Source organism: Eurosta solidaginis, chromosome 1 (assembly GCF_040869045.1).
Source record: "Eurosta solidaginis isolate ZX-2024a chromosome 1, ASM4086904v1, whole genome shotgun sequence".
NCBI lineage: Eukaryota > Metazoa > Arthropoda > Insecta > Diptera > Tephritidae > Eurosta > Eurosta solidaginis.
In genome coordinates, this window is record NC_090319.1 from 377,344,954 (window position 1) to 377,372,935 (window position 27,982).

At 36.0% G+C, this 27,982-nt stretch overlaps 1 protein-coding gene across 1 annotated transcript; it reads left to right on the forward strand.

The window, feature by feature from the left end:
* Nucleotides 1–602: 602 nt before the first annotated feature.
* LOC137238323 (probable Rho GTPase-activating protein CG5521) lies at nucleotides 603–27,851 on the forward strand. The gene is made up of 7 exons (XM_067763170.1): nucleotides 603–1,244; nucleotides 6,967–7,077; nucleotides 12,696–12,867; nucleotides 12,953–17,258; nucleotides 17,323–18,326; nucleotides 18,384–18,571; nucleotides 20,190–27,851. The coding sequence occupies exons 1-7, from the start codon at nucleotides 1,139–1,141 to the stop codon at nucleotides 20,435–20,437; spliced, it is 6,135 nt and encodes a 2,044-aa protein (XP_067619271.1). The 5' UTR covers nucleotides 603–1,138; the 3' UTR covers nucleotides 20,438–27,851.
* Nucleotides 27,852–27,982: the final 131 nt, after the last annotated feature.

Here is a 27,982-nt window from a genome sequence, read left to right on the forward strand (position 1 = left end):
ACTCCCCTGGAAGGACCAGATGGAAAACAATTAAAATTCCTTCTGTTTTACAAATTGGTGGCAGTAAGCACAAAGAGGAAATGTTACTAAGTCGTATACGAACTCGTTAATAAGAGTTTCACCTTATTTTTACGAATCCATATACATAATTGATATTGTAAATAAAAACAATGTAAATTATCCCAATGAGTTATCCAACCCCGCATTATTTTTTACTAAGTTATGTCTGCAATTTTTTTAAGTGTATTTGAAATGACATATCCACATTGAACAGTACGAAGAAAGTTTTCTTATTTACGAATAACGAAGAAAAACAGAAAGATGTGATGCCAGCGAACAGTGCTGTTATATTTTCGGTAATGCGCTATAAATATTTTTATTATTAATATATTTTATTGCTTTACTTTATTTATTGATTTACTGACCATAACACTAAAACTAAAATTACTTTTAGTTAATATTTACAAGAATCCCTCAACATATTGCACAATTAATTCATTTTAAACTGGAAGAACAAGATATGCACTCCCTCAGTTAGGGCCAAATTTAACTGCAACACTGCTCTTTTTCCCATTTATTTCGTTAGAAACGTCAACAATTTTCACACTTCGGTCGGTTTATACGCGATAGAAATTTTCGCAATCTAATTTTCAGTATAAAAAAGTGATAAAAATATGAAAAAACGAGTGAACTTGGTTAATTAAGTTTTAAAGTAATGCATTTTATAAAAATTCGTTGAAAAAGTGTAAATATTAGTGCTCAAAAATGTGTGTGAAAAAAATGTGACCCGAGAAAGTCTCAAAGTGACAATTTAAAGCAGAAGAGAAAAAGTGAAAAGATTTTCGCCAGCTTTAAAAGTGGTAAAAAAATCTAGCACTAACGAAAGAACGCCAACAAAATCTAATATCCAGTGAGGTGGTAATTGAAGTGAAAAATCACGCACCTGTCGGAAGTAAACGCCTCTAAAGAGGTATGCGTGCTCTACACCTTTTTCGCTTCATCAACGTATGGAGTGGCTTACTGGCCAGTTACATTATATACTGTTCTGCCGCACGATAAGTATAATAATAATGAAGCAATAACAGAAGGTGCTGACGGTGGAAGGTATTGAAGAATGTAGTTAAACTGGAGCTTCAAAATGTTCACAAAAAAGTCACATGCGGATATAAAAAAATCAACGGGCAAATTTCAAGATTATAAAAAGGATTCGGCATCACGTTTGCGTCATTTGCGTACAATTCTTGGTAGGTAGAAATAAAATATAAAACTTTTTTGGAGAATAACTTATTTAAATATGCCATACTTGGACGTCAATCCACCATTGCGAAACTATGCTTGAGGTGGCCAATCAAAGTTTGTATGTTAATATTTATCGTTGCATAAATGTATGTCAATAGTATTTAGTCTACGTGGGCGTTAAATGCTCTTGTTATACTTATTAAGGCAAAACATTCGAAAACCACTTTGTCAGCCTACGAGCGATATAATGAATGTTAACCATAAAGGCAATTTGTAGAAGCGCATACAATTTGTTACCATAATAAATTCCCATAGGAGAAGCAGTAATGGTAATGACAATCATGGTCGCAAATACATAGCTGTCCCATATAACTACGAATCCATGCTTAACAACATACATACTAACAATCGGCGTATATTAACACCTTTCTTGAACGCCGCACGGTGGCGTATCTCATCAATTTGGCTGGCCAAAAGTCGATTTTTCAAAATATTCCAATTTATTTTTAAATATACTCCCTGGCGTTCCTAGATGTCCGCTGAAGACAATACATACCCCGAAAGCCATCTGCAAGGTAAACGGAGCTAGCCGCGCACATCTAAAGTTGTGTTGCATTTCGATGTATTTTTGGATTAAAAAGCAATATACCCTTCTAACTTAAATACTTGTTCACCTCATCAAAACTAGTTACATTTTCTTTTTGAACAAGTAAAGGCGTTTTTAATTCATATGTAAAATTTTTTATACCGCATGTTTTAACTGAGTTATTCCACTTACTATTTTTCAATATTAAATTTTTTAAAAAAACTTGAAAACAAACAGGTATATAATTTTTTCATGGCATATCATGTCAGTAATTTTTTGGCAATATATAAGCTTGTGTTTGTTTCAAAGTTTAATAACAACAAGTAAAGGTGTCTAAGTTCGGGTGTAACTGAACATTATATACTCAGCGTGCTTTTAACTTTTCTACATAAGACGTGGCACCACCCGTTTAAAAAAAATGTCTCCGCATTTCCTCTTACAATAAAACTGGATAAGTGAAATATCATTGATTCAAAACTATTTTTTCCTAAGTTATAGGTTATTATGCTAGTCAACGACCCTTTTAAACCTTTTAAACTTGTTTTAAATTGCCGTGTTCTTTAACCGATCCCGTCCATTTTTACGAGAAATATTTTCTGCTATAAGGAAAATATGTGTACACAATTTCATTACGATATGTTAATATTTCTTCGAGCTATGGCTCCCGAAACATTGAAAATTGCTTAGACAAAAAAGGGGCGGTACCTCACCCATTTTTTCAAATCTAAGTGTTTTACAATTTAATGTTATAATTCAATTTAGAAAGTATTATTCTATTTGATACAAAGCTCGTTTTCGCTAAGATATAGCTTATTATTTTCGTCTACGACCCTTTTATAAATCTTTTATATAAAAGTGGGCGTGGTCTTTAACCGATCTCGTCCATTTTTTCTAGAAATATTTCTTGCTATAGGGAAAATTTGTGTACCCAACTTTATTAAGATCCATTAATTTTTCTTTTGATGAAAGCATACAAAAAGTTGACAGTATAAAATATTTTGGAATTATAATTGATAACAAACTCAAGTTTGAAGAACATATAAACTACACAGTCCAGAAAGTTGCGAAAAAAATTGGGGTTATGCAGAGAACATCCAAATATATTAAAAAAAAGTACAAAATAATTATATATAAGTCCATTATAGAACCGCACTTTGTAAACTGCCCATATATTCTATTCATTGTGTCAGACAGAGAAATAGATAAACTTCAAAAGATGCAAAACAGATGTATGAGATTTATTCTTAAAAAACCTAGAGATGCTCGTACGGCTGATATGCTGAGAAGTTGAACTGGTTAAGTGTCAAGCAACAGATTTTTTTTCACGCTATGAAGTTTATATTTAATATTAAAAGTGAAAATGTACCTGAATATCTAAGTAAAAACGTAGTATTAGTTAAGCAAACACATAACATTAATACAAGGAATAAACATAATTTCAAACTGCCTTTATTCAGAACTGAAATAGATCAGCAAAATATTTTTTATAAAGGTCTAAAAAGTTTCAATGAACTGCCTATAGATGTAAAAAGTTGTAATGAAATCGTAGCTTTTAAAGCAAAACTTTATGAATATTGTAAAACCTTAGCAATAAGATAGTAAATTGTAATATAATTTAATTTATGAATTAGGCTTTTTTGCCGTAATAAATAAATGAAATGAAATGAAAAATATTTCCTTTCATAACAATGAAGTGAGACAAAAGCTTTTTGAACAGAAATAACTGCTGTTTTAGTTTTGGCCAGCTAGATTGATCAAATACCCCACCGTGCGCCGTTGTATTAGCATATCTAGCAAGTACTTGCTTTCTGCTTTTCCCTTCCATGGGCCATCAGGTGTTAGAACGTTGACTGTTCAACGTGATTAGAAATGGGCACATGTGTATAAAGGTAGTTGCAAATCTCAGTGAAATAATAATTTATGCAAATTATAATTATCTATCTATACATATACCAACAATTGATATAAAAAGGTTGAGATGAACACAGCCAAATGGAATTCATTCAAATCGGTTCCATGACTAGTTACCATATGCGTAAATATGTACAAATAATATACAATATATTTTTATGTAAGTTGGTTTGTCCATTTATCCATTTTGCAAATGCGTATAAAATGCACAAACACTCCTTTGTATCTACATAAAAAGTTTCTGGGAGGCTAATGCGAAGCACCGGCTATCAACCATTAGCCATGATGGCTCATATGTGAACATTGCTGGTATCGTCGCCCATTTTACTACGTAGTGGCCAACAAATAGCACAACGCTTCATGGCAACATAACATATAAACATAAAACACATTTTGTTCTTTGTATAAGCTCAGTTGTGCTATTAGTTCTTTGCTTTTGCCAACCTATGCTGCAGCTGTTCCACTCTTAGCGTCTGCAGCAAGCGTGCCTACTTGTCTATTTGTTAGTCTTTTAGTCATTTGACGCTTTTGTTATCTACTCCAAGTACATTTTTTGTGTGATTTCTAGGTTTGCTGTAATTTGTAACTTTGTATAGCATAGGCATGGGTGAGAACTTTTAACTTAACTGTTACATGGTTTTATTGCAGTCATGTAGTTTATTTCTTTTATTATTTTTTTTACAGCAATCAAAAACGTTTGTGGACACTATTTTACTTTTTCTTATAAATAATTTATATATATACACACATTTGTCGCTAACTGGTAGAACCCCACTCAGCATTTAGGTGATAAAATTTTGAATTTCCCTACATATCAATACAATTTGATTACTCCTTCTGACTTAGAAATGAGTTATCATACAATTGAACAAAAGAAATAATCAAATATGAATACTTTTGATGATCAAAAACTGTATATAGTTTTTCAATCATATTTTGGAATCAAAGGTGTTTACTTTAGGTGTTCAAAATTTTTTAATCATTTTTCATTCAGCTTTCTGAATCTTTTCTGACAATCTTGGTTGACTGAATAATGAATTTTATACTTGTTAAAATTTTACTTTTGATTGAAGATCTTATTTTTTCGCATACACACATTTTTTCAATCATGAGGTTCAGAAAAAATATATTAAAATTGTATTCTTCAAGACAAGAAATAATTTATATACTGCTCCTAACAAAAGATGTCCCCAACCATTTCTCCACCTCCGGCTTCCCACAAAATACAAATCCAACCATTAGACAATACAAAGGTTGTGAACTATTTGAACCTCAGGTGAGTGAAACTCTCTTGACATATGTACCTGGATATGGCTTCAACATCCCGTACCATATGGTATTTTAAGATGTTGACGATCATATCTGATGCTGGATGTTGTAGTCGCAGGTGTATATTGGTCTAGTTTGTTTGCGAATAATTGCCTTTGGTTCAAATAGCTCACTTCCGCATGCTTTCTTCCCCTGATGAAATAAGATAGCATGTAGTATCTTATTTTGTATGAGATATGAAGAATAAATGCATGATAATCGCATTCAAATATGATTCAAAAATCTCAACCAAAATCATTGAAATATGTTCAAGAATATGATCAGAATATGACTGTGAAAAGCATTCAAATATTACCCTAAAACAATTAAAACTCAATGTTACAATGATATCAGAAATGAACAAAAAGCGTTTCGAAATATGAATCATAAATGATTATTCAAGAATAATCACATTTATGGTACATTTTTCTCCCGATGATACGTTAATTTTCGAACAGAAAATGCTTTTAAATTTGAACGTTTTTAATCATCTTGGGGTATGATATTTGAATATTTTTTGATCAAAATTTTCATAAAATGCTGGCTGGGACAAATCATGTTTAGTTTATGTCCCTGAAAAAACTTTACAGTTGAAATTCCTTAGGGGGCAATTAGTTATTGCTGGCTTAAGAGCAAACAAGTAAAAGGCAAATGAAAAATTAGATTTTGGAGTTGTATAATGGGTCGAAATGTAGATCGACGAAATTCCACTCTATCAGCATTTGCCCAAATCTCTAGGCAGTGTTTTTGCCGCTATAGCAAAATTATATTCCGACTAAATTTCAATTACGAATCACCATCCATTTGACAGCATATTCTTTAGTTTCATCTTCGTTGGCATTTTTGTTGTTGTCTGAATGCTTTAATACCGCAGATAACACCCCTGCTTCTCTCCTCAAATTGTGTTTATAAATCCTTGCATTGAATTAAAATAACGTGATATTCTGAAACGAAGTATGGTTTTATAAAAATTATTATACATCGATTTATACGCAGCAGATCCTCTCATTTGTTATTGTTTAGTATTAACAAAATTTAGGCGTAAGGACCTAGTACTTATACCAAATCATATAGTAATACAATTAAAGAAGTGAGATACCATTGAATGCTTTGTTGTGGTTTGCATCAAAAAATGATTCCTTCCCAAAGTTTTGAATAATCCTGCCAGATTGAAAATTATGGATCAGGTCGCTGCGGTCTTTACTTTAAGCTCGCTGCTGTCTTTACTTCTTGTAGCGATGAATACAGGTTTTCGGCGTGTTATCGTTTTTGACTACAATTTGGCATTAATTGGTCCAATACACTCCGGAAACTGACACCATTACGGCACTTACTCTCATTTCGGAAACGATATGATATGACCGCGTTGGACCTGCTAGGTAATACAACCCTCTTCTTGCTTCAGGAGCCTCGCCTGCTAAATATGTGATTGATACAGTTATTTTCATAGCAGGACCGGCCTTGCATAAGTGAGGTTGACATTTTTGCGCTGACAACCCGTTGAATTCCAGGCCGCCGCGGTTGACAGAATCTACTGATTTGGTCACGGAAGCTTTGCTATTTTAAGCATAGCCCTTCTTATATCGTCCTATTCGTTTATATCTAACCGTCCTACTTTTAAAGAGTCATTTGGCACATCGAATATCGGAGATAATTTATTGACAAAGATGTGTGAACTTTATGCAGGCATCGACGCCAACTATCCGTTATCCGAATGGATAAATAAAGTCATATGTACTATTTTCTCTAACGCCTTTTGAACCACCTTACCCTGTCTGTCATATTCCAGATATCCGAATCCGGCTATGAATTATTCGAAGTCCGGTTATCCGACACAGACCATGTTCTTAGATTCAAGGCACTGTTAAAAAATGACTAACTTACATATTTGTTAAAGTTTCCATTTTTTTCTTCCATTACAGACAATGTTGACCAAGAAGAGGCGAAATCATTATTCGAAACTAATTATAGTCACGTTTATTTTATACTTTACGATACCTTTATACAAGCGGAAGCTAACTTAAAACAAAAAGGTAAATGTTAAATAAAATATATTGTTTATAACAAAAACACTAGTAAAATTAATTAAGTTTAAATGTATTCTCATCACAAAAGAATGTCCGTTTGTTTGATTAATTATGGTTTGGGTATATGATTTTAGATGCAAAATTCTGTAATTTGTGCAAAAATCTTGTTCAAATACTAAGCTGTGCCGAGCTTTTGTTATAAAAATTGTAAAGCATTTAAATGTTGTGGCTTGAAACGACTAATTTACTTATTTATATAATTTATAGACGTTTTTGTATTGTTGTATTTTACTACGTATTACCTCTAAAGCGCTAAACAGAAAAAAAAAAATAAACAAAGGTGCCTAAGTTCGGGTGTAACCGAAGATTATATACTCAGCGTGAGCTTCAATTGTACATTTCATTTCAGATAAAATACATTTCTATATAACACGTGCGGCCACCGTGGTGTGATGGTAGCGTGCTCCGCCTATCACACCGTATGCCCTGGGTTCAACTCCCGGGCAAAGCAACATCAAAATTTTAGAAATAAGATTTTTCAATTAGAAGAAAATTTTTCTAAGCGGGGTCGCCCCTCGGCAGTGTCTGGCAAGCGCCCCGATTGTATTTCTGCCATGAACTCAGTGAAAACTCATCTGCCTTGCAGATGCCGTTCAGAGTCGGCATAAAACATGTGGGTCCCGTCCGGCCAATTTGTAGGGAAAAATCAAGAGGAGCACGACGCAAATTGGAAGAGAAGCTCGGCCTTAGATCTCTTCGGAGGTTATCGCGCCTTACATTTATTTTATTTTTTTTTATATAACACGTGGCACCGCCCATTTAAAAAAAAAAATGTCTCCCCATTTCCTCTTACAATAAAACTTGATAAGTGAAATATAATTGATTCAAAACTATTTTTTGCAAAGATATAGCTTATTATTCTAGTCTACGACCCTTTTAAACTTGTTTTATATCTAAGTTGCCGTGGTCTTTAACCGATCCCGCCCATTTTTACTAGAAATATTTCCTGCTATAGGGAAAATTTGTGTAACACATTTTATTGCGATACGGTAAATTTGACATTTTTTCTATTTATTGTTATAAATCCACTTGGGAAATGAAAAACCATTGATATAAAGCTCTTTTTTGTAAGGATATAGCTTATTTTATTCGTCCACGACCGTTTTATAAACCTTTTATATTAAAGTGGGCGTGGTCCTTAACCGATTTCGTAAATTTTTCTTCAAGGCATTCCGTATAGTAAAGGCAAGCTCTTTGCCGAATTCCGTTACGATAGGTTTAACGATTTTTGATTTATGATTAATAATATATTTAAAATTGATTTTATCACAAGTGGGCGGTGCCATCCCCATTTAAAAATTTTTTTTTCAAATTTGTATAAAGAGTCTCAATATCAGTCCACACGTTAAATTTCAACATTCTAGGCGTATTATTTACTAAATAATCAGTTTTTTGTGTTTTCCAAAATGTTATATCTATAAAAAGTGGGCGTGGTTATCATCCGATTTCGCTCATTTGCAGTACCAATCTATTCTGGGCCCAGATAAGCTTGTGTTCCAAATTTGGTGAAGATATCTCAATATTTACTCAAGTTATCGTGTTAACGGACAGACGGACGGTAGGACGGACATGGCTCAATCAAATATTTTCGATACTGATAATTTTGATATATGGAAGTCTATATCTATCTCGATTCTTTTATACCTGTACAACCAACCGTTATCCAATCAAAGTTAATATACTCTGTATGCAAAGCACGCTGAGTATAAAAATGATCGGAGTAATGTAAAATAAACATCAAAAAAAGGCGCAAAAATTGTTTACAAATGTCACAAAAGTAAACAAACACTGCAAAAAGCTAATTCATTAATACATCTATATCTACATAAATACAATATGTACTTATTGAATGCCACTTGTGTGCCATGGCTTAATCTATAGCAGTAGGCGCGTTTTTATACTCTCATTTGTGGCTAGCGACACCGAGTGTGTTAACTTTGCTCGCCTATCGGTACATTGTAAGGTCTTTAGGCAATCACGATAGATATAGACTCGCTTATAACCATATGCTCTGGATGAAAAACGAAACCAATTGAGAGCAATATTTGTACGTCTTAGAGCTCTTTGTTGTTGTTGTTGTAGCAGTGCTTCGCCCCATCCAATAGGTGCGACCGATCACAAATTGTTATCAATATCCTCTAACGGGAGTCCAAGGAAACTTGCTGTTTCCATAGGGGTGGACCATAATGAGAGGGGTGTTAGAGGCAATTGAAGAGATGGTTAGTGTCACGTGGGGACACATTGCAAGCAGGGCATACATTGTGTATGTCGGGGTTTATTCTGGATAGTTAAGAGTTTAACCTGTTACAGTATCCAGATCGAAATTGGGCTAGGGTGACCCGCATTTCCCTAGGGGGTGTGCGTTCCTCTTCTGCAAGTTTAGGGTATTGTTCTTTGAACACAGGATTCACCGGGCAATTCCTGAGATAGAGGTCCGACGTCTGTTTGTGGAGTTCACTGAGGACCTGCTTGTGTTTTTTCGCTTCATACGGCTGTGTTCTCAGGTGCTGTATTTCCTCATAATGCTTACGGAGATGACTCCTTAAGCCCCTGGGCGGTGTTGGCTCATCAATCAGTAGTCTGTTGGGATGCCCAGGTTTCTGGGTATTCACCAGAAACTGGTTAGCATTTCATTTCTGTCCCTGGTGGGGAGTATTCTCGCCTCATTATGTAGATGGTGTTCTGGGGACATAAGAAGACAACCCGTGGCGTGGAGCTCTAAACAATGGACTATTCGTAAAAGCTAAAGTTGTTAAGTAAAAAAATCTATTATCACTAATTGATTACGGAGAGATTCGACCATTCGAATACACCCAGTGGGCAAGTGGGTTGGAGAAGCTATATATTGCGCTACACAACCAGTTCTTTCTTGTGCTTCTTTGCAGTTTTCTTTGAAATAGGCAAATCAAAACTTTACTTCATTCCCTTTTTTTTTATTCCCGAATTTTTGCCAAAAACGCAATAGAGTATTTTATGATCGGTTTCACCCGAACTTACATTTCCTTACTTAACTATATATTTAATAAGAATCTATTTCACTTAATCCAAACATTTTCGTTATTTCTCCATTTGTTTATGTTTCTTTTACCAACAAACACCATTTTTTCGCTATTTCCACACAAAAATAAAAAATTTTAATAAATTATAAATATGGCAGAACTTCCGTTTCATATTGGTAAGTTTGCGGTTAATTATTTTTGCCGCTTTAGCTTTGGCCTTTTCTCACTGCACTCTCATGCCATTCGCATTTATTTGATGCTTCATTCATTCTCATATATACGGCATACAAATACGTAAACATATTTAATCTAAGTTGCTCGGTTTTTGTTGCATTATAAAAATTGTTCTTAATTAATTTGTTTAGTGTAAAATTATCAAACTTATGATCATATTATGGCAAAATATTACATCGGCAGAAGGATTCTTTATTCAGAGAACCATCTCTTCTAGAATATTCTTCTCCAACTCCTAGTCTCCGTGTTAAAGTGCTCGGCCAGTCGTTTCCAGCTGCTTTATTTTTTGTATTATCAAGCTTATTCTCATTAGCTCCCTACGCTATTTCCAAAATAAAACTGTACAGTATATATGTAGGGCAGGACTCTTCATTTCATAGCACAATTGTGCCCTCTCAATTCACACTCATATGATTCGCTCTGTCGTCGTTAATTGAGTTAGTCGCCGCTTGGCACTGGGCGTAACAACATCAGTGATGGGTATCGGCTCATCGGTATCAAAATATGTATGAATAATTATGCGCGATACATATGATAAAATTAACGCATATAATAAGTAAATTTATATATTTTTCATTTGCTGCAACGTCGTCATAACTCAAAAAACACAATTTTCCAGGAGAGCCATTCAAAGATTTTAACTGCCACATGTTGCGCATATAAAGGCATATTTTCATTTTTATAACACGTGCTAAATTTTTAACTGATCACGGAAACATTTTATACAACATAGATCATGATATTGCGTACGTTTATATGTTATTAACTCAAAAGTCATGTTTTTTGAGTTATGACGACGTTGCAGCAAATGAGCGATATGTATATTGAGTGCTAAACGACTTATATACGGAAATAAAAACAAACAAATAATAATCTTCATTTGCCATTTTGCTTATTCAAATAAATAAAAGCGCTTGCTGTTAGCTCTTTGCTTCCTTGTAAGCGGATAAATGAAAAACCAATTCACCCGCACGATCATCGCAACGATTGCGCTCTCACTAACACAGGCGCACTTTCAATTTTGAAGAGCCCTGATGTAGAGCATAGTACACCATTTTATAGGGCGAAAGCGCTGATGAAACTCACAAGTATTGTTATGCTCTCACGTTAAATCTCTCATCATTCAAGGAAACACATCCGCGCATAAAAAAGAACCTCTGGAACATTTTTTGGCAAATTTTCCAGAAACGAACATATCAATCGATATAGTATCAAGATAAACATATTTGTTTCTCTTTGTCTATGTCACGTTTTATTTCTCTTTCTCTTTACCTCTCTCCTTTACAAAGTCCTCTTTTTACTTACTCCAATCTTCTTTTGCAACTTTCTATTCCTTCCTTAAACTTGTACTCTATTTAAAAATATTTCACTCTCTGTGAATATTTTTCTATTATTCTCTCTGAAAATATTTGTCTCTTATTTTCTCCGACGGTCTTTCTCTCCCGCTCCCTCCCTCGGTCCACCACTATTCACGGTTCTTTCTCGCCATAGCTCTCTCCCCTTTTTTCTCCGTCTCACTTTTCCTCAGTCAGCCTTCTTTTAAGCTCTCGCTCTCTTTCCTTATTTTCTCTTTTTCCCACTCTCTTGCTCTCTTCCTTTTATATATTTCTCACTGCGTTCCTCTCGTTTTTATCACACTGTGTCCCGCTTTAATATCTGCTTCTTTCGTTCTTAATTTTTTCAATATACATATTTCATTTACTTCCACTTTAGCCGTTATTCTCATTCATATTCATTACGGTATATTTTTATTTTAAATCATACTTAAAAAGCTTCACTGCTACAGCGGTGCATTTCGACTGTAAATATCAAAAGGGAGAATATTAATGATCAGATATTTTTTCATAAGTGTAGAGCTTCTTTATACCTTGTAATCTCTTTTCTCCCGGGAGTGGGATTTGAACGCACACTTCTGCGATGTTTACTTTTAGTTTCCTTTCCAACCTCGGAAAATATAATAAAAAATTGCGGGTTCGTACAACAAAACAACAAAAATTGTTTATAATAAAAAATTTTTGATTTAACGAAATTTTTTATGATCCTATACTTAGTTTTAGGCCTAAGAAGCGTTTTTAATAAACAAGTGAAAGTGAGCTGGGCGAACGCCGCGATACGATGATGCTCAATTAGGCGAAATTCGTATCGCTTCTCGGCTTATGGCTTTGATCAAAAGTGTAGTTCCTTGGCATTATGTTACAGCTTATAAGCATAAGTACCTCCTGTGTGTTGTTATTGCTTGTTATATATACAATTCATGTCATTTAATTTTATTTCTAAGTTACATAAACCACAATCCCATTTCGCTCTAATCAATAAATTTCCATTATTTAGTACACAAAGCGCATCGCGAAGAATTGGATGGGTCGCTATGGCTGCTAGAAAAAATACTTTGTTGGCTGCCAGAGCTATTGGCACGCCTTTGGCAATGTCACTCGCTGAGCCGCATTATGGCCAAATTATTGCATTTAGGAAATTCGCCAAAATTGCGACGCGAAGGCGTACGGTAAGTGTTTACATCATTTATGATTTCGAGCGCTTTAAACTTTATTTCGAGCATATATCGAATTTCATTCTTTTTTCATGCATAGCTATTTTCTATTGTGGTATCAAGCGCTAGGCGAAAATGCACCCTCCTATGTACATTCCATGTACGCCGATCTCATACCCGGCTTGATTGTGCCACTAAAAGGTATTATCGGACCGGATGTTGAATTCAATGCGACTGATTTCCTCAATCACCCCAACATGAAAGTCGATGGTGGCACTACTTCGGTTTTTCATGACACCTCGCATCCAGTGCAAAATTCAGAGATTGTGGCATTACTGCCACCGTCATCAAATGAAAAATCAGCACCACCTGATCCGCGCGATGGTCTAGAAATTTTACTTAATAGCATGCTACAGACCGTCGCTTGTCTGCGTTGGCGTGATAATCGCGCTCAGAAAGAACATAAAGCTTTTGCTTTTTTGCTGCAACGCTTTAAGGATGTTTTTCTACCAGTATTCTGCCCGAATTTCGATTTCAGCATGTCTGTATATGAACCGCGCCTTGAGTTGCCTACGATGCGTTCACTGAACAAGAAGGAGGAGGTAATGTCATCTTGCGTTGTCGTGTTAATCAATTGGATTTCACATTTTACACACGAACGCACAATGAATCATCGACTTGACAATATGCACATCAACGAAGGACATCGCCTGCGCGCCTATCAACAAAGTTTAATTGTACGCGATGTGCTCTATGCGACGCGCGAGAATATAAATTTTGTGCACGAGGTATATCGGCAGGCGTTTCTGCTAAATTTTACAACGAAAATGCAAATCGATGCGATACGCACCGCAATCGCTGTATATCGCGATTGGATGACAGGGACAACACCACCATTGTTCCTAATCGAACCAGACGATACTGGGAATGGGCATGTTATGTTACCAAATAATAGTTGGGCTGGTAGTACACCGCGTAGTCAACGCTTGCGTACACCCTCTTATGTGGGCGCTATGTGTAAAGAGAATGTGGTGGTACGCGCCGGACTACAAAATATACTGCAAATATTCGTCACAAATGCAGCGAATGTTTTCCTGGTCAACACCAGTCATTTAAATATATATTTTCCGACAAAATCGCGCGACTATCGTTCAACGCCGCTGCAGGAACAAACGGAAGTGTGTAAAAAAGTGCTAAATGTTTATCGTACTATGGTAATGAATACGCGCATGGAACCGAAGACTTGGGAGCAGCTGTTATTGGTTTTATTGCAGGTAACATCGATTGTGCTGCATCAGAATCCGAGTGGCTCGAAAAGCTCCAGTTTGGGTGGCATTCTTGGGCAAGCTATTTTTCAAACGCTCATCGTTACATGGATTCGCGCGCATACAAATGTTCCCGTCAATGTGCAACTCTGGGAAAAATTTCTTGCCGTACTCGCTTCGTTAACATATCGCGACGAGTTGATCATTGAATGGGATAAAACTATACAAACATTGACGCGCGTATTCTCACGCTATGTATATGCATTGAACTTGCAAGACTTGCCGCTGGATCGATTAGCTGAAAGCAAGGGGAAGCGTCGACGCATTGGTAGTTTATGGCAGCAGTCGGGTAGCTCCGTTGTTAGCGCCACAAAAGAAAATCGTGATAGTGCTACTGAACGTGAGCGCGAATCGAATAGTAGTCGCTCTGATGAGCAATCCAATGTGGGCGGCGGTGGTCACATGCACTCACATCAACATTCGTTAAGTAGCGGCGCACATAGCATACACACGCAAGGTGGTGCAACAATGCGCACTGGTCATGCCGCTACAGTGCTTACACCATTATTAAGTCGCAGTTATAGTGAAGGCAGCTTAGCTTCAGTGGCACGCAATTCACGCATGCGTAGTCGACGCCAACGTTATACGCAGAAGGGTGGTCAAGGTGCAGCAGCTGCAGCGCTAAACACAAATCCCGAACATATGCTAAGCACTATTTTGTCACAACAATCAACGACGGAATTGTCACAGAGCTCGGAAACATTAAATGCGCGTCGGTTTGTTGAGGTGGCGCACCCTCGCGCTTTACCACAACAACACAATGATATGCGGCGCGCTATGTCACTAGATTCAGTAGCGAATTTCGGCATGCAACAACGCGCACATAAACGTCGACAACGCTCCTCAACACAAGGTGACTACGATGAAGATTTATTAGATGGTGAAGATAATGAAAGTGGCGCGGACTCGCGAAGTCCTTCGCCAACAGCGAGCAGCGGTATTGAGGGTAGTTCGATGAAGGATGCGCATATGCAAATCGATGTTTTGGCGGTGGACTCTGGCAGTTTAGAAGAGGGTAGTTTGGGCAGTTTTCTTGGCTCGGAACGGCGTTCTATAATACTTGGCGGTACAGCCACAGGTTGGCTGCCCGATTCAACTGCAATTATGTGGAAGCGCATGCTAGGCGCTCTAGGTGATGTGAATCGTATACCGAAAAATGAGTTGCATGCACAAGTTTTTAAGCATTTACTCGACATGACTACAAATTTGATAAAAATTAAGCAGAACCAGGGAGTTTCTGCCGACAATCAAAGCACACCGCTACCGCCTACACTCGTGCCACCTATAGGTATTGTGGCGCCTTGGTGCTATGGCGCTCTAGAGTTGGATAAGTCTTTTAAGAAGGGTAAACTACTGGCGCTGCAGTTGCTATGCTCTCTAGCCGTACATGGCGCTGTTACGGGCATGCAACATTTGCCAATTTTCTATCACGCAATACATAAATTGCTTACAGGCGAAGATCGCGACTTGATTTATGCTATACTGAAGCATTTGGAAGGACCACGTTTTTTGAGTCTATTGCTGCCAGGTCATACGCTGCTACTACTGGATATTGTGCACGCATCAGCAATTTTACTAACCTCACTCGAGGCGAATCGTGCTACACCGCGCGCTGAGGTAGCTGCTTTGCTTGGCTCTTTGCTTTGTTATCCAGCCACTCTCATACCGCGTCCCGTCCTGCAGCCCTCGCCTCAAATATTAGAATTGATGGAGTGTCCCGATCTACAGGATCATATACTAAATATTGTGCTGCGCTGTGCTCGCCGTGAACCTTCCGCGAAAGCGCGCTGCATTGCACTTTCACAGCTTGGTCAGTGGATTTTATTGAAGCTTTCGCATCCTTTACAATCAAATACGCGAACACGCGGCTACTTTCAACAAGCGATACCACATCCACCTGGTATACATCCGCGCGAAGTGCAACATAATACACACTACAACCCACGCATACGCGAAGCGCTACAAGTACTCTTACAAGCTTTACAATTCAAACATCGCACTATCGCAATTGTGGCAGTGGACGCTTTGAAATTGTGCGCTGATCGCGGACGTGAGTTTGCTGCCATAGAACGCTTACCACAACTTATTATTACCGCTATATGTAAGGCTCTGGAAATTCAGCATGTCACAAATCCAAGGGATTCTGATAAGGTAGTGTTAACCTCGCTTATGCTCTGTTTAGGTGAATATTGTATGGCCTTTCCAGCTTCGTTAATGTTGGCGCCGCTCAATGAACGCGGCGACACCTTGGTATTGTTAGTGCTGCGCGTACTAATGCAAATTGCATCTGGTGTGCCAAAACACGAACGCGTTAAGCTCACTGCCGATGATGATTTCGATACGCACATCTCAAATGATGACTTGCAATCAGATGGAAAATTACCCGAAGCGAATTATCAAACAGCGGAAACTATACAAACATGCATAAGCGCAATTAAGATCTGCGCGAAAGCGATCGCAATGCATTTAGTTACGCATTTGGGGCATTTTCCCATGGGCATTGGTGCTTCAAGACTCAGCTCAATAGTGGAAGAGCAAGATGATGTAACAACGAGTGCCAACGCAGGTGGACAAAATGGCGCTGGCACTGCATCTGAAATACGCCGCGATTCGGTTGACCTGCCTTCAGTGTTGCATGCACAGAATATGCAACTTTTCATGTTGAACAAAAGTTTAGTAGCCAGCTTTATTGAATTACCCGCGTTAAAATTGCCCGGTGGTGGCGCCACAGCTGGCCTTATAACGGCAGAGAAGCAGGTGCGTGTTTTGTTGCGTGATTTAAATGGAAAATCGTGTTGGGATGCATCGATACTGTACAGTGAACCACGTAAAAGTATAAGCAACGATAACACTGCGTTGAGCGTTGCTGGTGCGAGTAGTGAACGCATGTATGAAAGCATGCAGCACAGCTACAATACAACACCGCAACATCGTAACCCAATGTCACAACCCATGGATTCGCTTATATCTTCAATGATTGGACTGGATGTGCAGACGCCACGCCATACGCTGAGACATCGCCCAGCAGGTGAATTGCCGCTAGCCAAGGATCTTGCACCTGATCTCGATCAGCTTGATGATGTGAGTGACCAATATTTATTTTTTCTTCAATATTTTATAACAGTTTTATTATATTTTCATACAGCTCTTGGCATACATTGGTCACACCAGCCCTGAGTGCTTAACAAATCCGCTTACACAACTTAATACACCTGGTCCCAGTCCGCTCGGTAGCAGTCTCGAGGCACAAACTATATCTATTATACTGAATCAACGCGCACTTGAACACGAATATGTCTGCAATCTTAATCAACAAGGGCTACAAAATAGTCAAAATAATCCAACACTACCACATCATCACGATCAACGCTCCATACATTCAGCCACTGAGCAAGCTTCACATGCCTCATTCGAATCATACAACACAACAAGCCTTAACGGTCGCACTGAGATACCTTTTCAATATTGTCGTTTACTCTTCTCACATCTCGGCATGGTCGGATGGGAAAGACGCTCACGCACGCATCTTTTACAACGTACTGAAAAATTATTACGTGAATTGCGTAATGTAGATCAACAACGTTGTCGTGAAACACACAAAATGGCGGTGATTTATGTAGCTTCCGGCCAAGAGGACAAAAGTAGCATCCTAAATAATGCGAGCGGCAGTAGCACTTATGAAATGTTTGTTTCTGCGCTTGGTTGGGAAATTGATTTGGAAACACATCATGGCTTTCTGGGTGGGTTGCCGCGTCAGGGTTGTGGTGCTACTGCACCTTACTTTGCCACACCATTTTTGGAGGTGATCTATCATGTCGCAACACGTATGCCTTCCGATTCACCAGAAAATTTATTGCTGAAGACGCGCCATCTGGGTAATGATGAGGTGCATATAGTATGGAGCGAACATTATCGTGACTATCGACGAGACATATTACCAACTGAATTTTGTGATGTTCTGATTGTGGTCTATCCGCTGAAGAATGGACTCTTCCGTGTAACAGTGAATCGTAAACCTGAGGTGCCATGGTTCGGCCCATTGGCTAATGAAAGTGTTGTAAGTGGCGCTTGTTTGGCAACGCTAATACGTGCAACAGCGATCAATGCGGGGCGTGCGAAACGTGCAGCTATGCCGCTTTATCAGCAATAGTGAGTACAAAGTTGAAATGTTTTGAATACGTAAGTTAAATTTTTTTTCTGCTTCAGTTATGAGGAACGCAATCGCTCTCTGGAGAGTGTTTCGTCGCGCTATAAAGAGAGCACTACCTTTGAAGATTTTGCTAATCGCATCTTTAATCCCATGCCACTGTCCACATATGCTACGTTGCGTGATAGTAATGCGGCACCACCTTTGGCAGCAGCTTTAATCGATCATCATCGCTCTTCTATAAAAGGTGAGAAAAAGGAGTTGGTATGGTGGTAACCTTTTTACCCTATGAGAAAATAGTTATAGGTTTTAGAGTACCTGGGCAAGATCCGTTGTTGATTTTGTAACTATAGGAACACTCCCCGAAAGTTAATGAATTTGTACGGATGTTGGTAGTTCACACCCAAATATGACACTAGCACCATATTGCCCCAGCGGGTTAGGGGATCAGAATATACCCGCGGTAGATATGCCTGTCGTAAGAGGCGACTAAAATACCAGATTCAAAGGGTTGTGTAACGCAACCCTTCAGGTTGCCTGCGCAATATATAGCTTCTCCGAACCCAATTGTCAACCTCACTTATCCGCGGCGAATCCTGTTTCACTAACAGACGAGGCTCTGTCGACCACAAGCTCGGGGGTGGGGAGGGGGGAATGGCCTGAAGGTTTAATGTGGCCACATAAATCGTTCCCGAGATGGTCGGGCTAGCACCTTAATGGTGCTGTGGTACCGGAGCGTACCGGATCTTTATCCGGCAAAGGACCATCACATCGATAACACTCCCCAAAGCATTCGGGGAGCAACCTTATCGCTACAACAACAACAACAACAACTAGCACCATATGGTTGCAGCTCTAATAATTTTGATCTAAGAGGTGGTTGGGGACTACCACCGAACAAATTTGGTACTAGCTTCAGAAACGTTCTCAGCTAATAAGGCAAGAGCTTCAGTTTATCAAGTGTCTATACATCTAAGCTCCACGCATGCTTTGGGCATAATTTATAAATAAATATATGGAAATCTATACTCCCGGCATCGCCCACACAAAGTAAATAAAACAAGATTTCGTTGATTTAAAGATTAAAATTTTATTTATAGGCTGTGTGTGCATTTTGCAACATTGCTGTGAGCCACATACAAAATTACTAGAGAGTTGTAATGATTAAAAAAAAAAAAACTTACCCTAAAGAGTGATCATCCTATAAATAAATTCAAATTTGTCCCGAAATAATCCTGAATTGACCCATATATAGATCCGGAATATTCGAAAATTGAAACAATTTTAAAATGATCCCGAAAAACCCGAATGATCCCGAAAACAATCGAATGGTCTTAAGCTGATCTCGGTACAGTCCCGAAATGATCCGGTGATAGTCCCAAAGTGATCCCAAGATTATTCCAAAACAATCGGAAAATAATACCGAAATAGGGATCCCGAAACGGCCCGAAATAGTACCAAACAGCTCCCAAATAATATCGAAGACAATACCGAACCGGCAACAAATCCGGAAACATCCCAGAAATCATCCCTAAACCGACCCGAAACTATACCGAAAGGGCGCATAAATGAGATCGAAACGATCCCGAAAGCTATTTCAAAATAGTCCCGAAAAGATACTGAGACCTTGGAATGGTTCAGAAATGATCCCGAAATAGCAGCAAAATGAGAGGGGCGTGGCTGGTATAACATTTAAAAAGATTAAAAAGTTACTGTTCCCAGAATACGAGGTCATATCCTAATTTGGTACTAGTAGTGCATTTCTAATTGTTCAGCTCGCGCAAAATAATAACTCTTTCCTACTTGTTGCAACTATTAAGTTAAAATTTCACTAATTAAAATTAATTCATTTTTCTTCCCAATAGGTTGGGTTCAGGCGTCGATTGATTCAAACACTAAAGAACTAATACATACCGGTCTGGCGCCTTCCGCTTCTGCCACTACAACCGCTGCCATGGAGGCTGCAACGAATAGCTCATCATCACCGCGCGGTGCACGCAAATTAGGCGCGCCCTTCAAAAGTGTAAATGTGCCAAAGAAGAGTGCTCTACAAACCAGCAACACACCACCAGAGAGTCCAACATTGCCACTTAAACGCTTAAGTAATAAGTAGCTTGTTGACCAAACGACAAAAGTGAAAATGAGCAAAAGCTAGAAAGTCAACTAACAGAAAGTGCTTTAAATGTACAAACACTAGCCTTGCATTGAATTTGTACGTTATTATATTTTGTTTTGAACATTTTTGTTTGCATTCCTTTGGGGGTTATATTTGAAGAATAAAAAAACTCATTTATGTTTATATCAGACCTGTTAAATTTGAATTAGCATTAGTAATGAATTAATTAGAAGCCTATTTTATTGGCCAATGATTATTTCAATTGTATTCCGAAAAAAGCAATTACTAATTGGTTACCATTAGAAAAAAATTAAAAAAATCATGATTTTTTCCGATTATTGAAAAAAAATCAAAAAAAATCTAAATGATTGCTTTTGATTATTTTTGATTTTTTCGATTATTTTTTATTTTTTTTATTTTTTTCCGCTTTGTTGAAAGAAAAATTTTCGTTTTTTGCATGCACGGGATAATTTCTACATACAAGTACATTTTAGGATGCAATAGTAAATCGTACATGCAACATATAGGGCGAATAGTATATGAGCGTTGATTCAAACATATGCTCCGGTAAGTATACATACATCTGTATATTTTACTACACTCATTTTATAAAATAATGTGGGATCGAAAACGGCGGTTTTTCTAATTACCCAAACAATATGTAAAATATGTCCAAAAGCTTTCATTTAGCAACGATCCTTTATGGTTTCATCCTTATGTCTAGCCAATTTTGTATATCCAAAATATATATATATATATATATCCACTATTTTGGATTACGTTATGGCTATGCACTGATTATTTTGTGCATACAAGTACATCGGTGGATGTAGCGGTATATAGTGAGCGCTTATCTAGGCATATGGGTACGTACACATTATCGTGTCTAAGATGTAACCGCGTATTGTTTTACGACAAAAAAATATGCTCAAACAATATGTATGAGTAATACTAATTAGGTTGATAGCTTCACTTCCAACTGGAGCGATCCTCTAAGTTGTCCTTTATCATCATGATTAGTTGTCTAACCAAAAGTTGTTATATCCCAGATAAACTTATTAGCATATGTCCATGTAAATTAGGTTGAAACTTGTTTTTTAATTCCTTATGATTACGTCTAGAATCTATAAAATTTTATGGTTTGCAAAGTGAGCCATATTTTTAGTACTAACAATGGAAATTCCAAAGACATTTGTTTGCCTATCATACATTATTTTTTTCGACATGGTTGGATATTTGCAAAGAATATATATATATATATATATATATATATATATATACTCGTATATACATTTTAAAAGTCTATAACAGTGGTCGACTGCTAATACGTGTCCTAAAAGACTTAGCTTGACCTCAGTATTAATAATCCGAAGGCGGAAAAGAAAAATTTTTAGTCGTTCAAAATATATTACCGGAAAAAATGCTTATTTATGATAAAGCTGTCTAAATGGGACGAAGAACACTCACATAGTGGCGACGATATGAAACCAATATTACTAAAATAAAGCGAACAATATGATAAACTTTGATTACAAAACAATCAGTGCATAGCCATAACTTAATCCAAAATGGCGAATATATTAATTTTATATACAAAACAAAATTAGCTTGAGTTAAGGATGAAACCATTATTATTTTATATAATGAATGTAATAATGCGCATGTGTATATACTTACCTGAGAACATGTTTGAATTAACGCTCATATACTATTCGCCCTATATGTTGCATGTATATATTTTCCTCGATAAGCGGTTACGATTTATTATTGCATCCAAAAATGTACTTGTATGTATGCAAAAAACGAGAATTTTTCTTTCAACAAAGCGAAAAAAAATCAAAAAAAAATTAAAAAAAAAAATTTTTTTCTGATTTTTGATTACTTTTGATTGTTTCTGATTTTTTTTTTGATTTTTTTCAATAATCGTAAAAAAATTATGATTTTTTGATTATTTTTTTAATCAATTGAAAAGTAATCATTAAACATAGAAAATAATGGCAAGTAATCATTAAATGGCGTTTAAAGAAAATAATCAATGGAACGGCTAATCATTACCATTAATAGTCATTATTTAACAGGTCTGGTTTATATACACTGTGGCATTGAAAAGTGTATATGCGACACAAGTTAGGCGAAAATACATTGTTTTGTTATTATAAATAACACTTAAATTATTTTTGATGTAGTCGAATAAAATGCATTTGTAATGCATTTCTACATCGCAATTAAAACAAGAAAGCACTTTTAAGTATTTTATTTGCAACTATTTGTTGGAGTTAGATCTCCACACATATACACACTCTCTCTATTTATCTACATGTAAAAATTACTACTATGTTTATTTAAATCTAATTGTCTGTTAATCGAAAATATTTAAGTTTATGTTGTTGAATATATTTAAGTTTTATTAAATTTTACTATGCTAACGTAAAATTTGTATTTATTTAAAAATGTGTTAAATAGTACTTTTATCATTGTATGTTGAAGTTAATATTATTAATTAAAGTTTGGTTAAGTCTATGATGAAGGTGACTTTTTCCATTTTCTTTATAAGCTATTTATTGTTTCGAAATGTATCTAAATCTCTAACTAAATCTCTTTATAAATATTGTGCTTTATTTTAGTCAAAAATGCAACTATTTGTGTCAAAATATTGAAATATGTTAGAATCCTTTTTGGCTTTAGACGGGAGGAAAAATAAAGTTGCAAAAGCCTTCTTTTAAAAGGAATTTTTTCAATTAAAAAATAATAATAAAATTATTTCTATATTTTGTTGGCCTTATTTGATATGATTAAATATGTTGGTTTCATCTTGTGCTTGATCGACTGCGTTCCTGATGATGACTTCAGGTTGAAGTCGAAATATCGACCAATTAAATATTTTAAAAAAAGGAAAATAAACGTGTTTTATTTGCTTTACGGCCTCAAGCTCATCAAACCAACATATTTAATAATAAAAATAAATACTTGGATTTTGTTCCGGGAACATTTAGGCCGAGTTTCTCTTCCAACTTAAGTCGTGCTCATTCACTGAGAGGCTTTTTTATTACAGGAACACTATAACAAAAAGCGAGGGATAACTCCCAGCATAACCTTCAAATTTAGAATCCTTCTTTTGCAACTATTTTTTTCGACTCAGTCACACTTTCAAAATGTACATTCATGAACATGTATATTTTTAAAAAATTGAGGAATTTTAATATTTAATACTGTTTTAGTTTTATTTTAACATTATTTAATTTTGAATTAATTTTAGTTACCCACACAGAAATTGTTACGTCCATTTGCAATTAAACGAGAGCTTTTATTTCACTTATATATAATTTATACTGATCGTCGTAATGTTTGAATTATGCGCTAATTTAATTTGATATAAGTATTGGGGTGGAAAACTAAATCTTCTGATTATTTTATGCTTGGAATTTGTTGTTTATGCATCAAAATTAGGACCCGCATGTTTAAATGTCAAAGGACCACGTCAAGACATTAAGCAATTTGTTATAAATTTCTGATATGCTACAAATGTCCCACATCCAACTCAAAGCGAATTAAGTACAAGGTGATCCCATACCACAGCAGTTTGCTCATACTTGCGATTTTCCTACCAAAATCTGGCTCTACATAACGTAAAACGATTTAATGCAAACATTTTAATTTGACATTTTATTGTACGGCGAGTTGAGCCTGAACTCGCTTTGCTATCACCTTGTATATATTCGCCTTTAATATCTTTCTAATCTTACAATGTAGCATACTTAAACTACAAATAAATTCGCCGCAAATTATTCGTGTGAATTTAAAGGAAACTTGAATGCTTTGGCAGCTGAAATGCTTCAGGCTGTAGTATTACAAATATATACTTATCCTAAACATTTAGTATTATGAGCAAATAATAACGGTTAACTAAATGTCTTAAGAATAAAAATGTAATATGAAACGTTTTTTTAGTTAATAAATTTAAAAAAGTAAAAATAAATTATGTGAGTGCTTGAAACAATCGCAAATTAGTTGTAAACTAAGTAAGAAGTTAGAGAAATATTGTTAAACAAGCTAAAAAACTGTAAACTTTACTTTTAAACAACAAAAGAAGAACACCTTACACAAACACAAAAAAATGAAGTATAAAAATTTGTATATTTCCGCATAAAATTAAATAAATTAATTTTATTTATTTATAAGCAGAGCGTTCATTTCAAAAAGGAAGATGCGAAAAAAATAATGTAACTACACTGTCGCAGGTAATACAAGATAATCGTACCGCTGATCGCATGTTCCTGCGATTATTGCAGTAAAATAGGGTATTATAGGACATAATTAAAACGAAATAACGAAATTTTTTCACTTGACTTGGTTTGGAATTCGCTCCGCACGCACCTTTTGTAGATTCGCTTTGTAATATACTTTCTCGGGGTTATTATGTATTATAAGTTCAGTACAAGGTCTTAGCAAAAGCTGGTACCACAGGTTGTAATTTCTTTAAGTTGACATTTTGTTTTAACGGCGAACCCTGCCTGAGTTCGCTTTGTCTTTTAATATACCTTTTCGAAGTTCAAATTATATCAAATTTAAAATCTTGGACATCACTAAAACAAAACAACGAAATTTTTTCACTTAACTTGACTTTTAATTGTACGGCGAATTGTTTCGGAATTCGCTGTGGACGCACCTTTTGCAGATTCGCTTTGTAATATACTTTCTCGTGGTTATTTTGTATTATAAGTTCAGTAAAAGGTCTTAGCAAAATCTGGTACCACAGGTTGTAATTTCTTTTCGCTTTGTCTTTTAATAAACCTTTCCGACGTTCAAATTATATCAAATTTAAAATCTTGGACATCACTAAAACAAAACAACGAATTTTTTTCATTTAACTTGACTTTTTATTGCACGGCGAATTGGTTCGTTGTGCATGCACCTTTTGTAGATTCGCTTTGTAATATACTTTTGCGGGGTTACTATAATATATTATAAAGTAGAAAACATTTATTTATTTAATTTTTTGCTATGAACGGCAGTATTGTGGTAAAGCTGAAAAATTTATAGTCAGAAATCCAAATTGGCCAGGGACGATGTCAGTAAAAGGAAATAATGAAATAAACAAACTGAAAGTAAAGAACGATTTTCTTAAGACTTTACATTTTGTATTGGGTCTGAATTCGTTCTTGTGTTACGCTTTGTTATCAATTTATATATGTTTCGCCTTAGAATTGATCTTTCTTTATATCTCTTTTTCTTATTGTGCAAGCTATTGAAATGCGGCAGCTACCGTGGTGTGATGGTAGCGTGCTCCGCCTACCACACCGTATGCCCTGGGTTCACACCCCGGGCAAAGCAACATCAAAATTTTAGAAATAAGGTTTTTCAATGAGAAGAAAATTTTTCTAAGCGGGTCGCCCCTCGGCAGTGTTTGGCAAGCGCTTCGAGTGTACTTCTGCTATGAAAAGCTCGCAGTGAAAACTCATCTGCCTTGCAGATGCCGTTCGGAGTCGGCATAAAACATGTAGGTCCCATCCAGCCAATTTGTAGGGAAAATCAAGAGGAGCACGACGCAAATTGGAAGAGAAGCTCGGCCTAAAATCTCTTCGGAGGTTATCGCGCCTTACATTTATTTATTTATTGAAATGCGTGCCAATTCAAGTTCAACTCGGTCTGAGTATGAACATTTTTTCTGCACATAAGCCCACTTGCAGAACGTTAAGTTATCTTTTCAACTTAGGTTTAGCGTCTGTTGAATGGTTAAACTTCTACAATTTTCAAATTAACTCTGAGTCAAAAAGTTCTGCCGGCGGCCGCCGTAGTGTGATCGTAGCGTGCTCCGCCATCCACACCGAACTTCCTGGATTCACGACCCGGGTAAAAGCAACATCAAAATTTTAGAAACAAATTTTTTCAATTAGAAGAAAATTTTTCTAAGCGGGTCGCCTCTCGGTGTTTGGCAAGCACTCCGAGCGTATTTCTGCTATGGAAAGCTCTCAGTGAAAACTCATCTGCCTTGCAGATGCCGTTCGGAGTCGGCATAAAACAGGTAGGTCCCGTCCCGCCAATTTGTAGGAAAAATCGAGACGAGCACGACGCAAATTGGAAGAGAAGCTCGGCCTAAAATCTCTTCGGAAGTTATCGCGCCTTACATTTTTTTATTTACAAAGTTCTGCAATGGATCTTAAGATACTACATACTTGAGGAAGGTATATTTTCTCTGTGACAGTGTAATTATGCAATTACGAAAATGTATATATGTATGTATGTATTTAATTGAAAAACCTTCAAACCAAACACCAGGCTATAGGCAAATATTGACAAACTAACGAATGTTTATAAAATATTACAGGGATGCACCTTAACGTTAAGCTAATCGTTTATCAAAAAATTTCCACCGTTTCCGTTGAAACACTACGAAATATTATCGATAAAGAAATTATCAAGATAAATTGTATCTCGTTTTTAACCGAAACGAAAAGCTTTCGTTAACGTTAAAAACGTTAACGAAAACGTGATACTTTATGTTTGAATTGTGCTGGCAATGCTATAGCCATGGTGAAGCCGTAAGGTGGCAACAACGAGCGCACATACACACACAAACTCTATGTAATTTGTTTGTGTAATTCGTTGGTGGTAATGTCAAAAATACTCTGAGAAATGTTCGTACTGTCAAAATTCATGAGAAAAGTTGCAATCAGCTTGGATAATGCTTTCACCTTTAATGACTCCGCCATCAATCAGCTTTGCCAGCATAGTTTGAAATTAATAATCAACATAAACGATTTGATTTCGTTTTGATATGGCAGAAAACGAAACGAAATCATTTCGTTAATTTGACGATCTTAACGTTAATAAACGAAACGAAATGACTTCGTTTCGTTTATTAATGTTGATTATCGTAACGAAATGATATCGTTTCGTTGGTTAAGCATGCCTGAAATATTAACTAAAATCCCAACTAAAACACAAATATAAAATTATTCGCTCAGCTATTGGTAATTTTTTTGTATTTCGTATTTAATAATAAAAAAAAATAATAATAGTAATAATAACGTTCGCGTCGTTATTGGTACTCTTTTAAGTACTTTGTGCGCTTTTTTATGCACAAATTATTTACTAATAATAATGTACAAATTACTACTTTTTAACCAGAATAAATATGGAAAAACCAAAATTGATTTGTAATTAAAAAAATAAGTATACAATTTTTTATTCTATAATTATTTATTAAAAAAATATGACGCAATGCAGTTACATATTTGTCGTTTCATTTACGCATTTATGCAACAATTAAAAATGGAAACAAAAGAAAAAATTTGTCGATTTATTAAATTAATAATACTGTAATTAAATTAACAATGTTTACTTAATATAAATAAATATAAAATATATATATAAACTCACTAATACACACACAAACACATACATACATACTTTTTCAAATCACAAATAAAAATTTTAACTATAACAAATGTATGTACATATGTACAATTATTGTTTTTGAACTGCTTACAGGATATTCAAGCACTCTAACATAAGTATTGTTACGTATTTTGGGAAATTCTG

Excerpts from the sequence above, each read along its gene's own strand:
- LOC137238323 (XM_067763170.1), top strand. The coding sequence starts at position 1,139 with ATGTTCACAAAAAAGTCACATGCGGATATAAAAAAATCAACGGGCAAA. Across the intron at positions 7,078-12,695 it reads AGCTAACTTAAAACAAAAAG|TACACAAAGCGCATCGCGAA; the intron begins GTAAATGTTAAA and ends TCCATTATTTAG. Across the intron at positions 12,868-12,952 it reads TTGCGACGCGAAGGCGTACG|CTATTTTCTATTGTGGTATC; the intron begins GTAAGTGTTTAC and ends TTTCATGCATAG.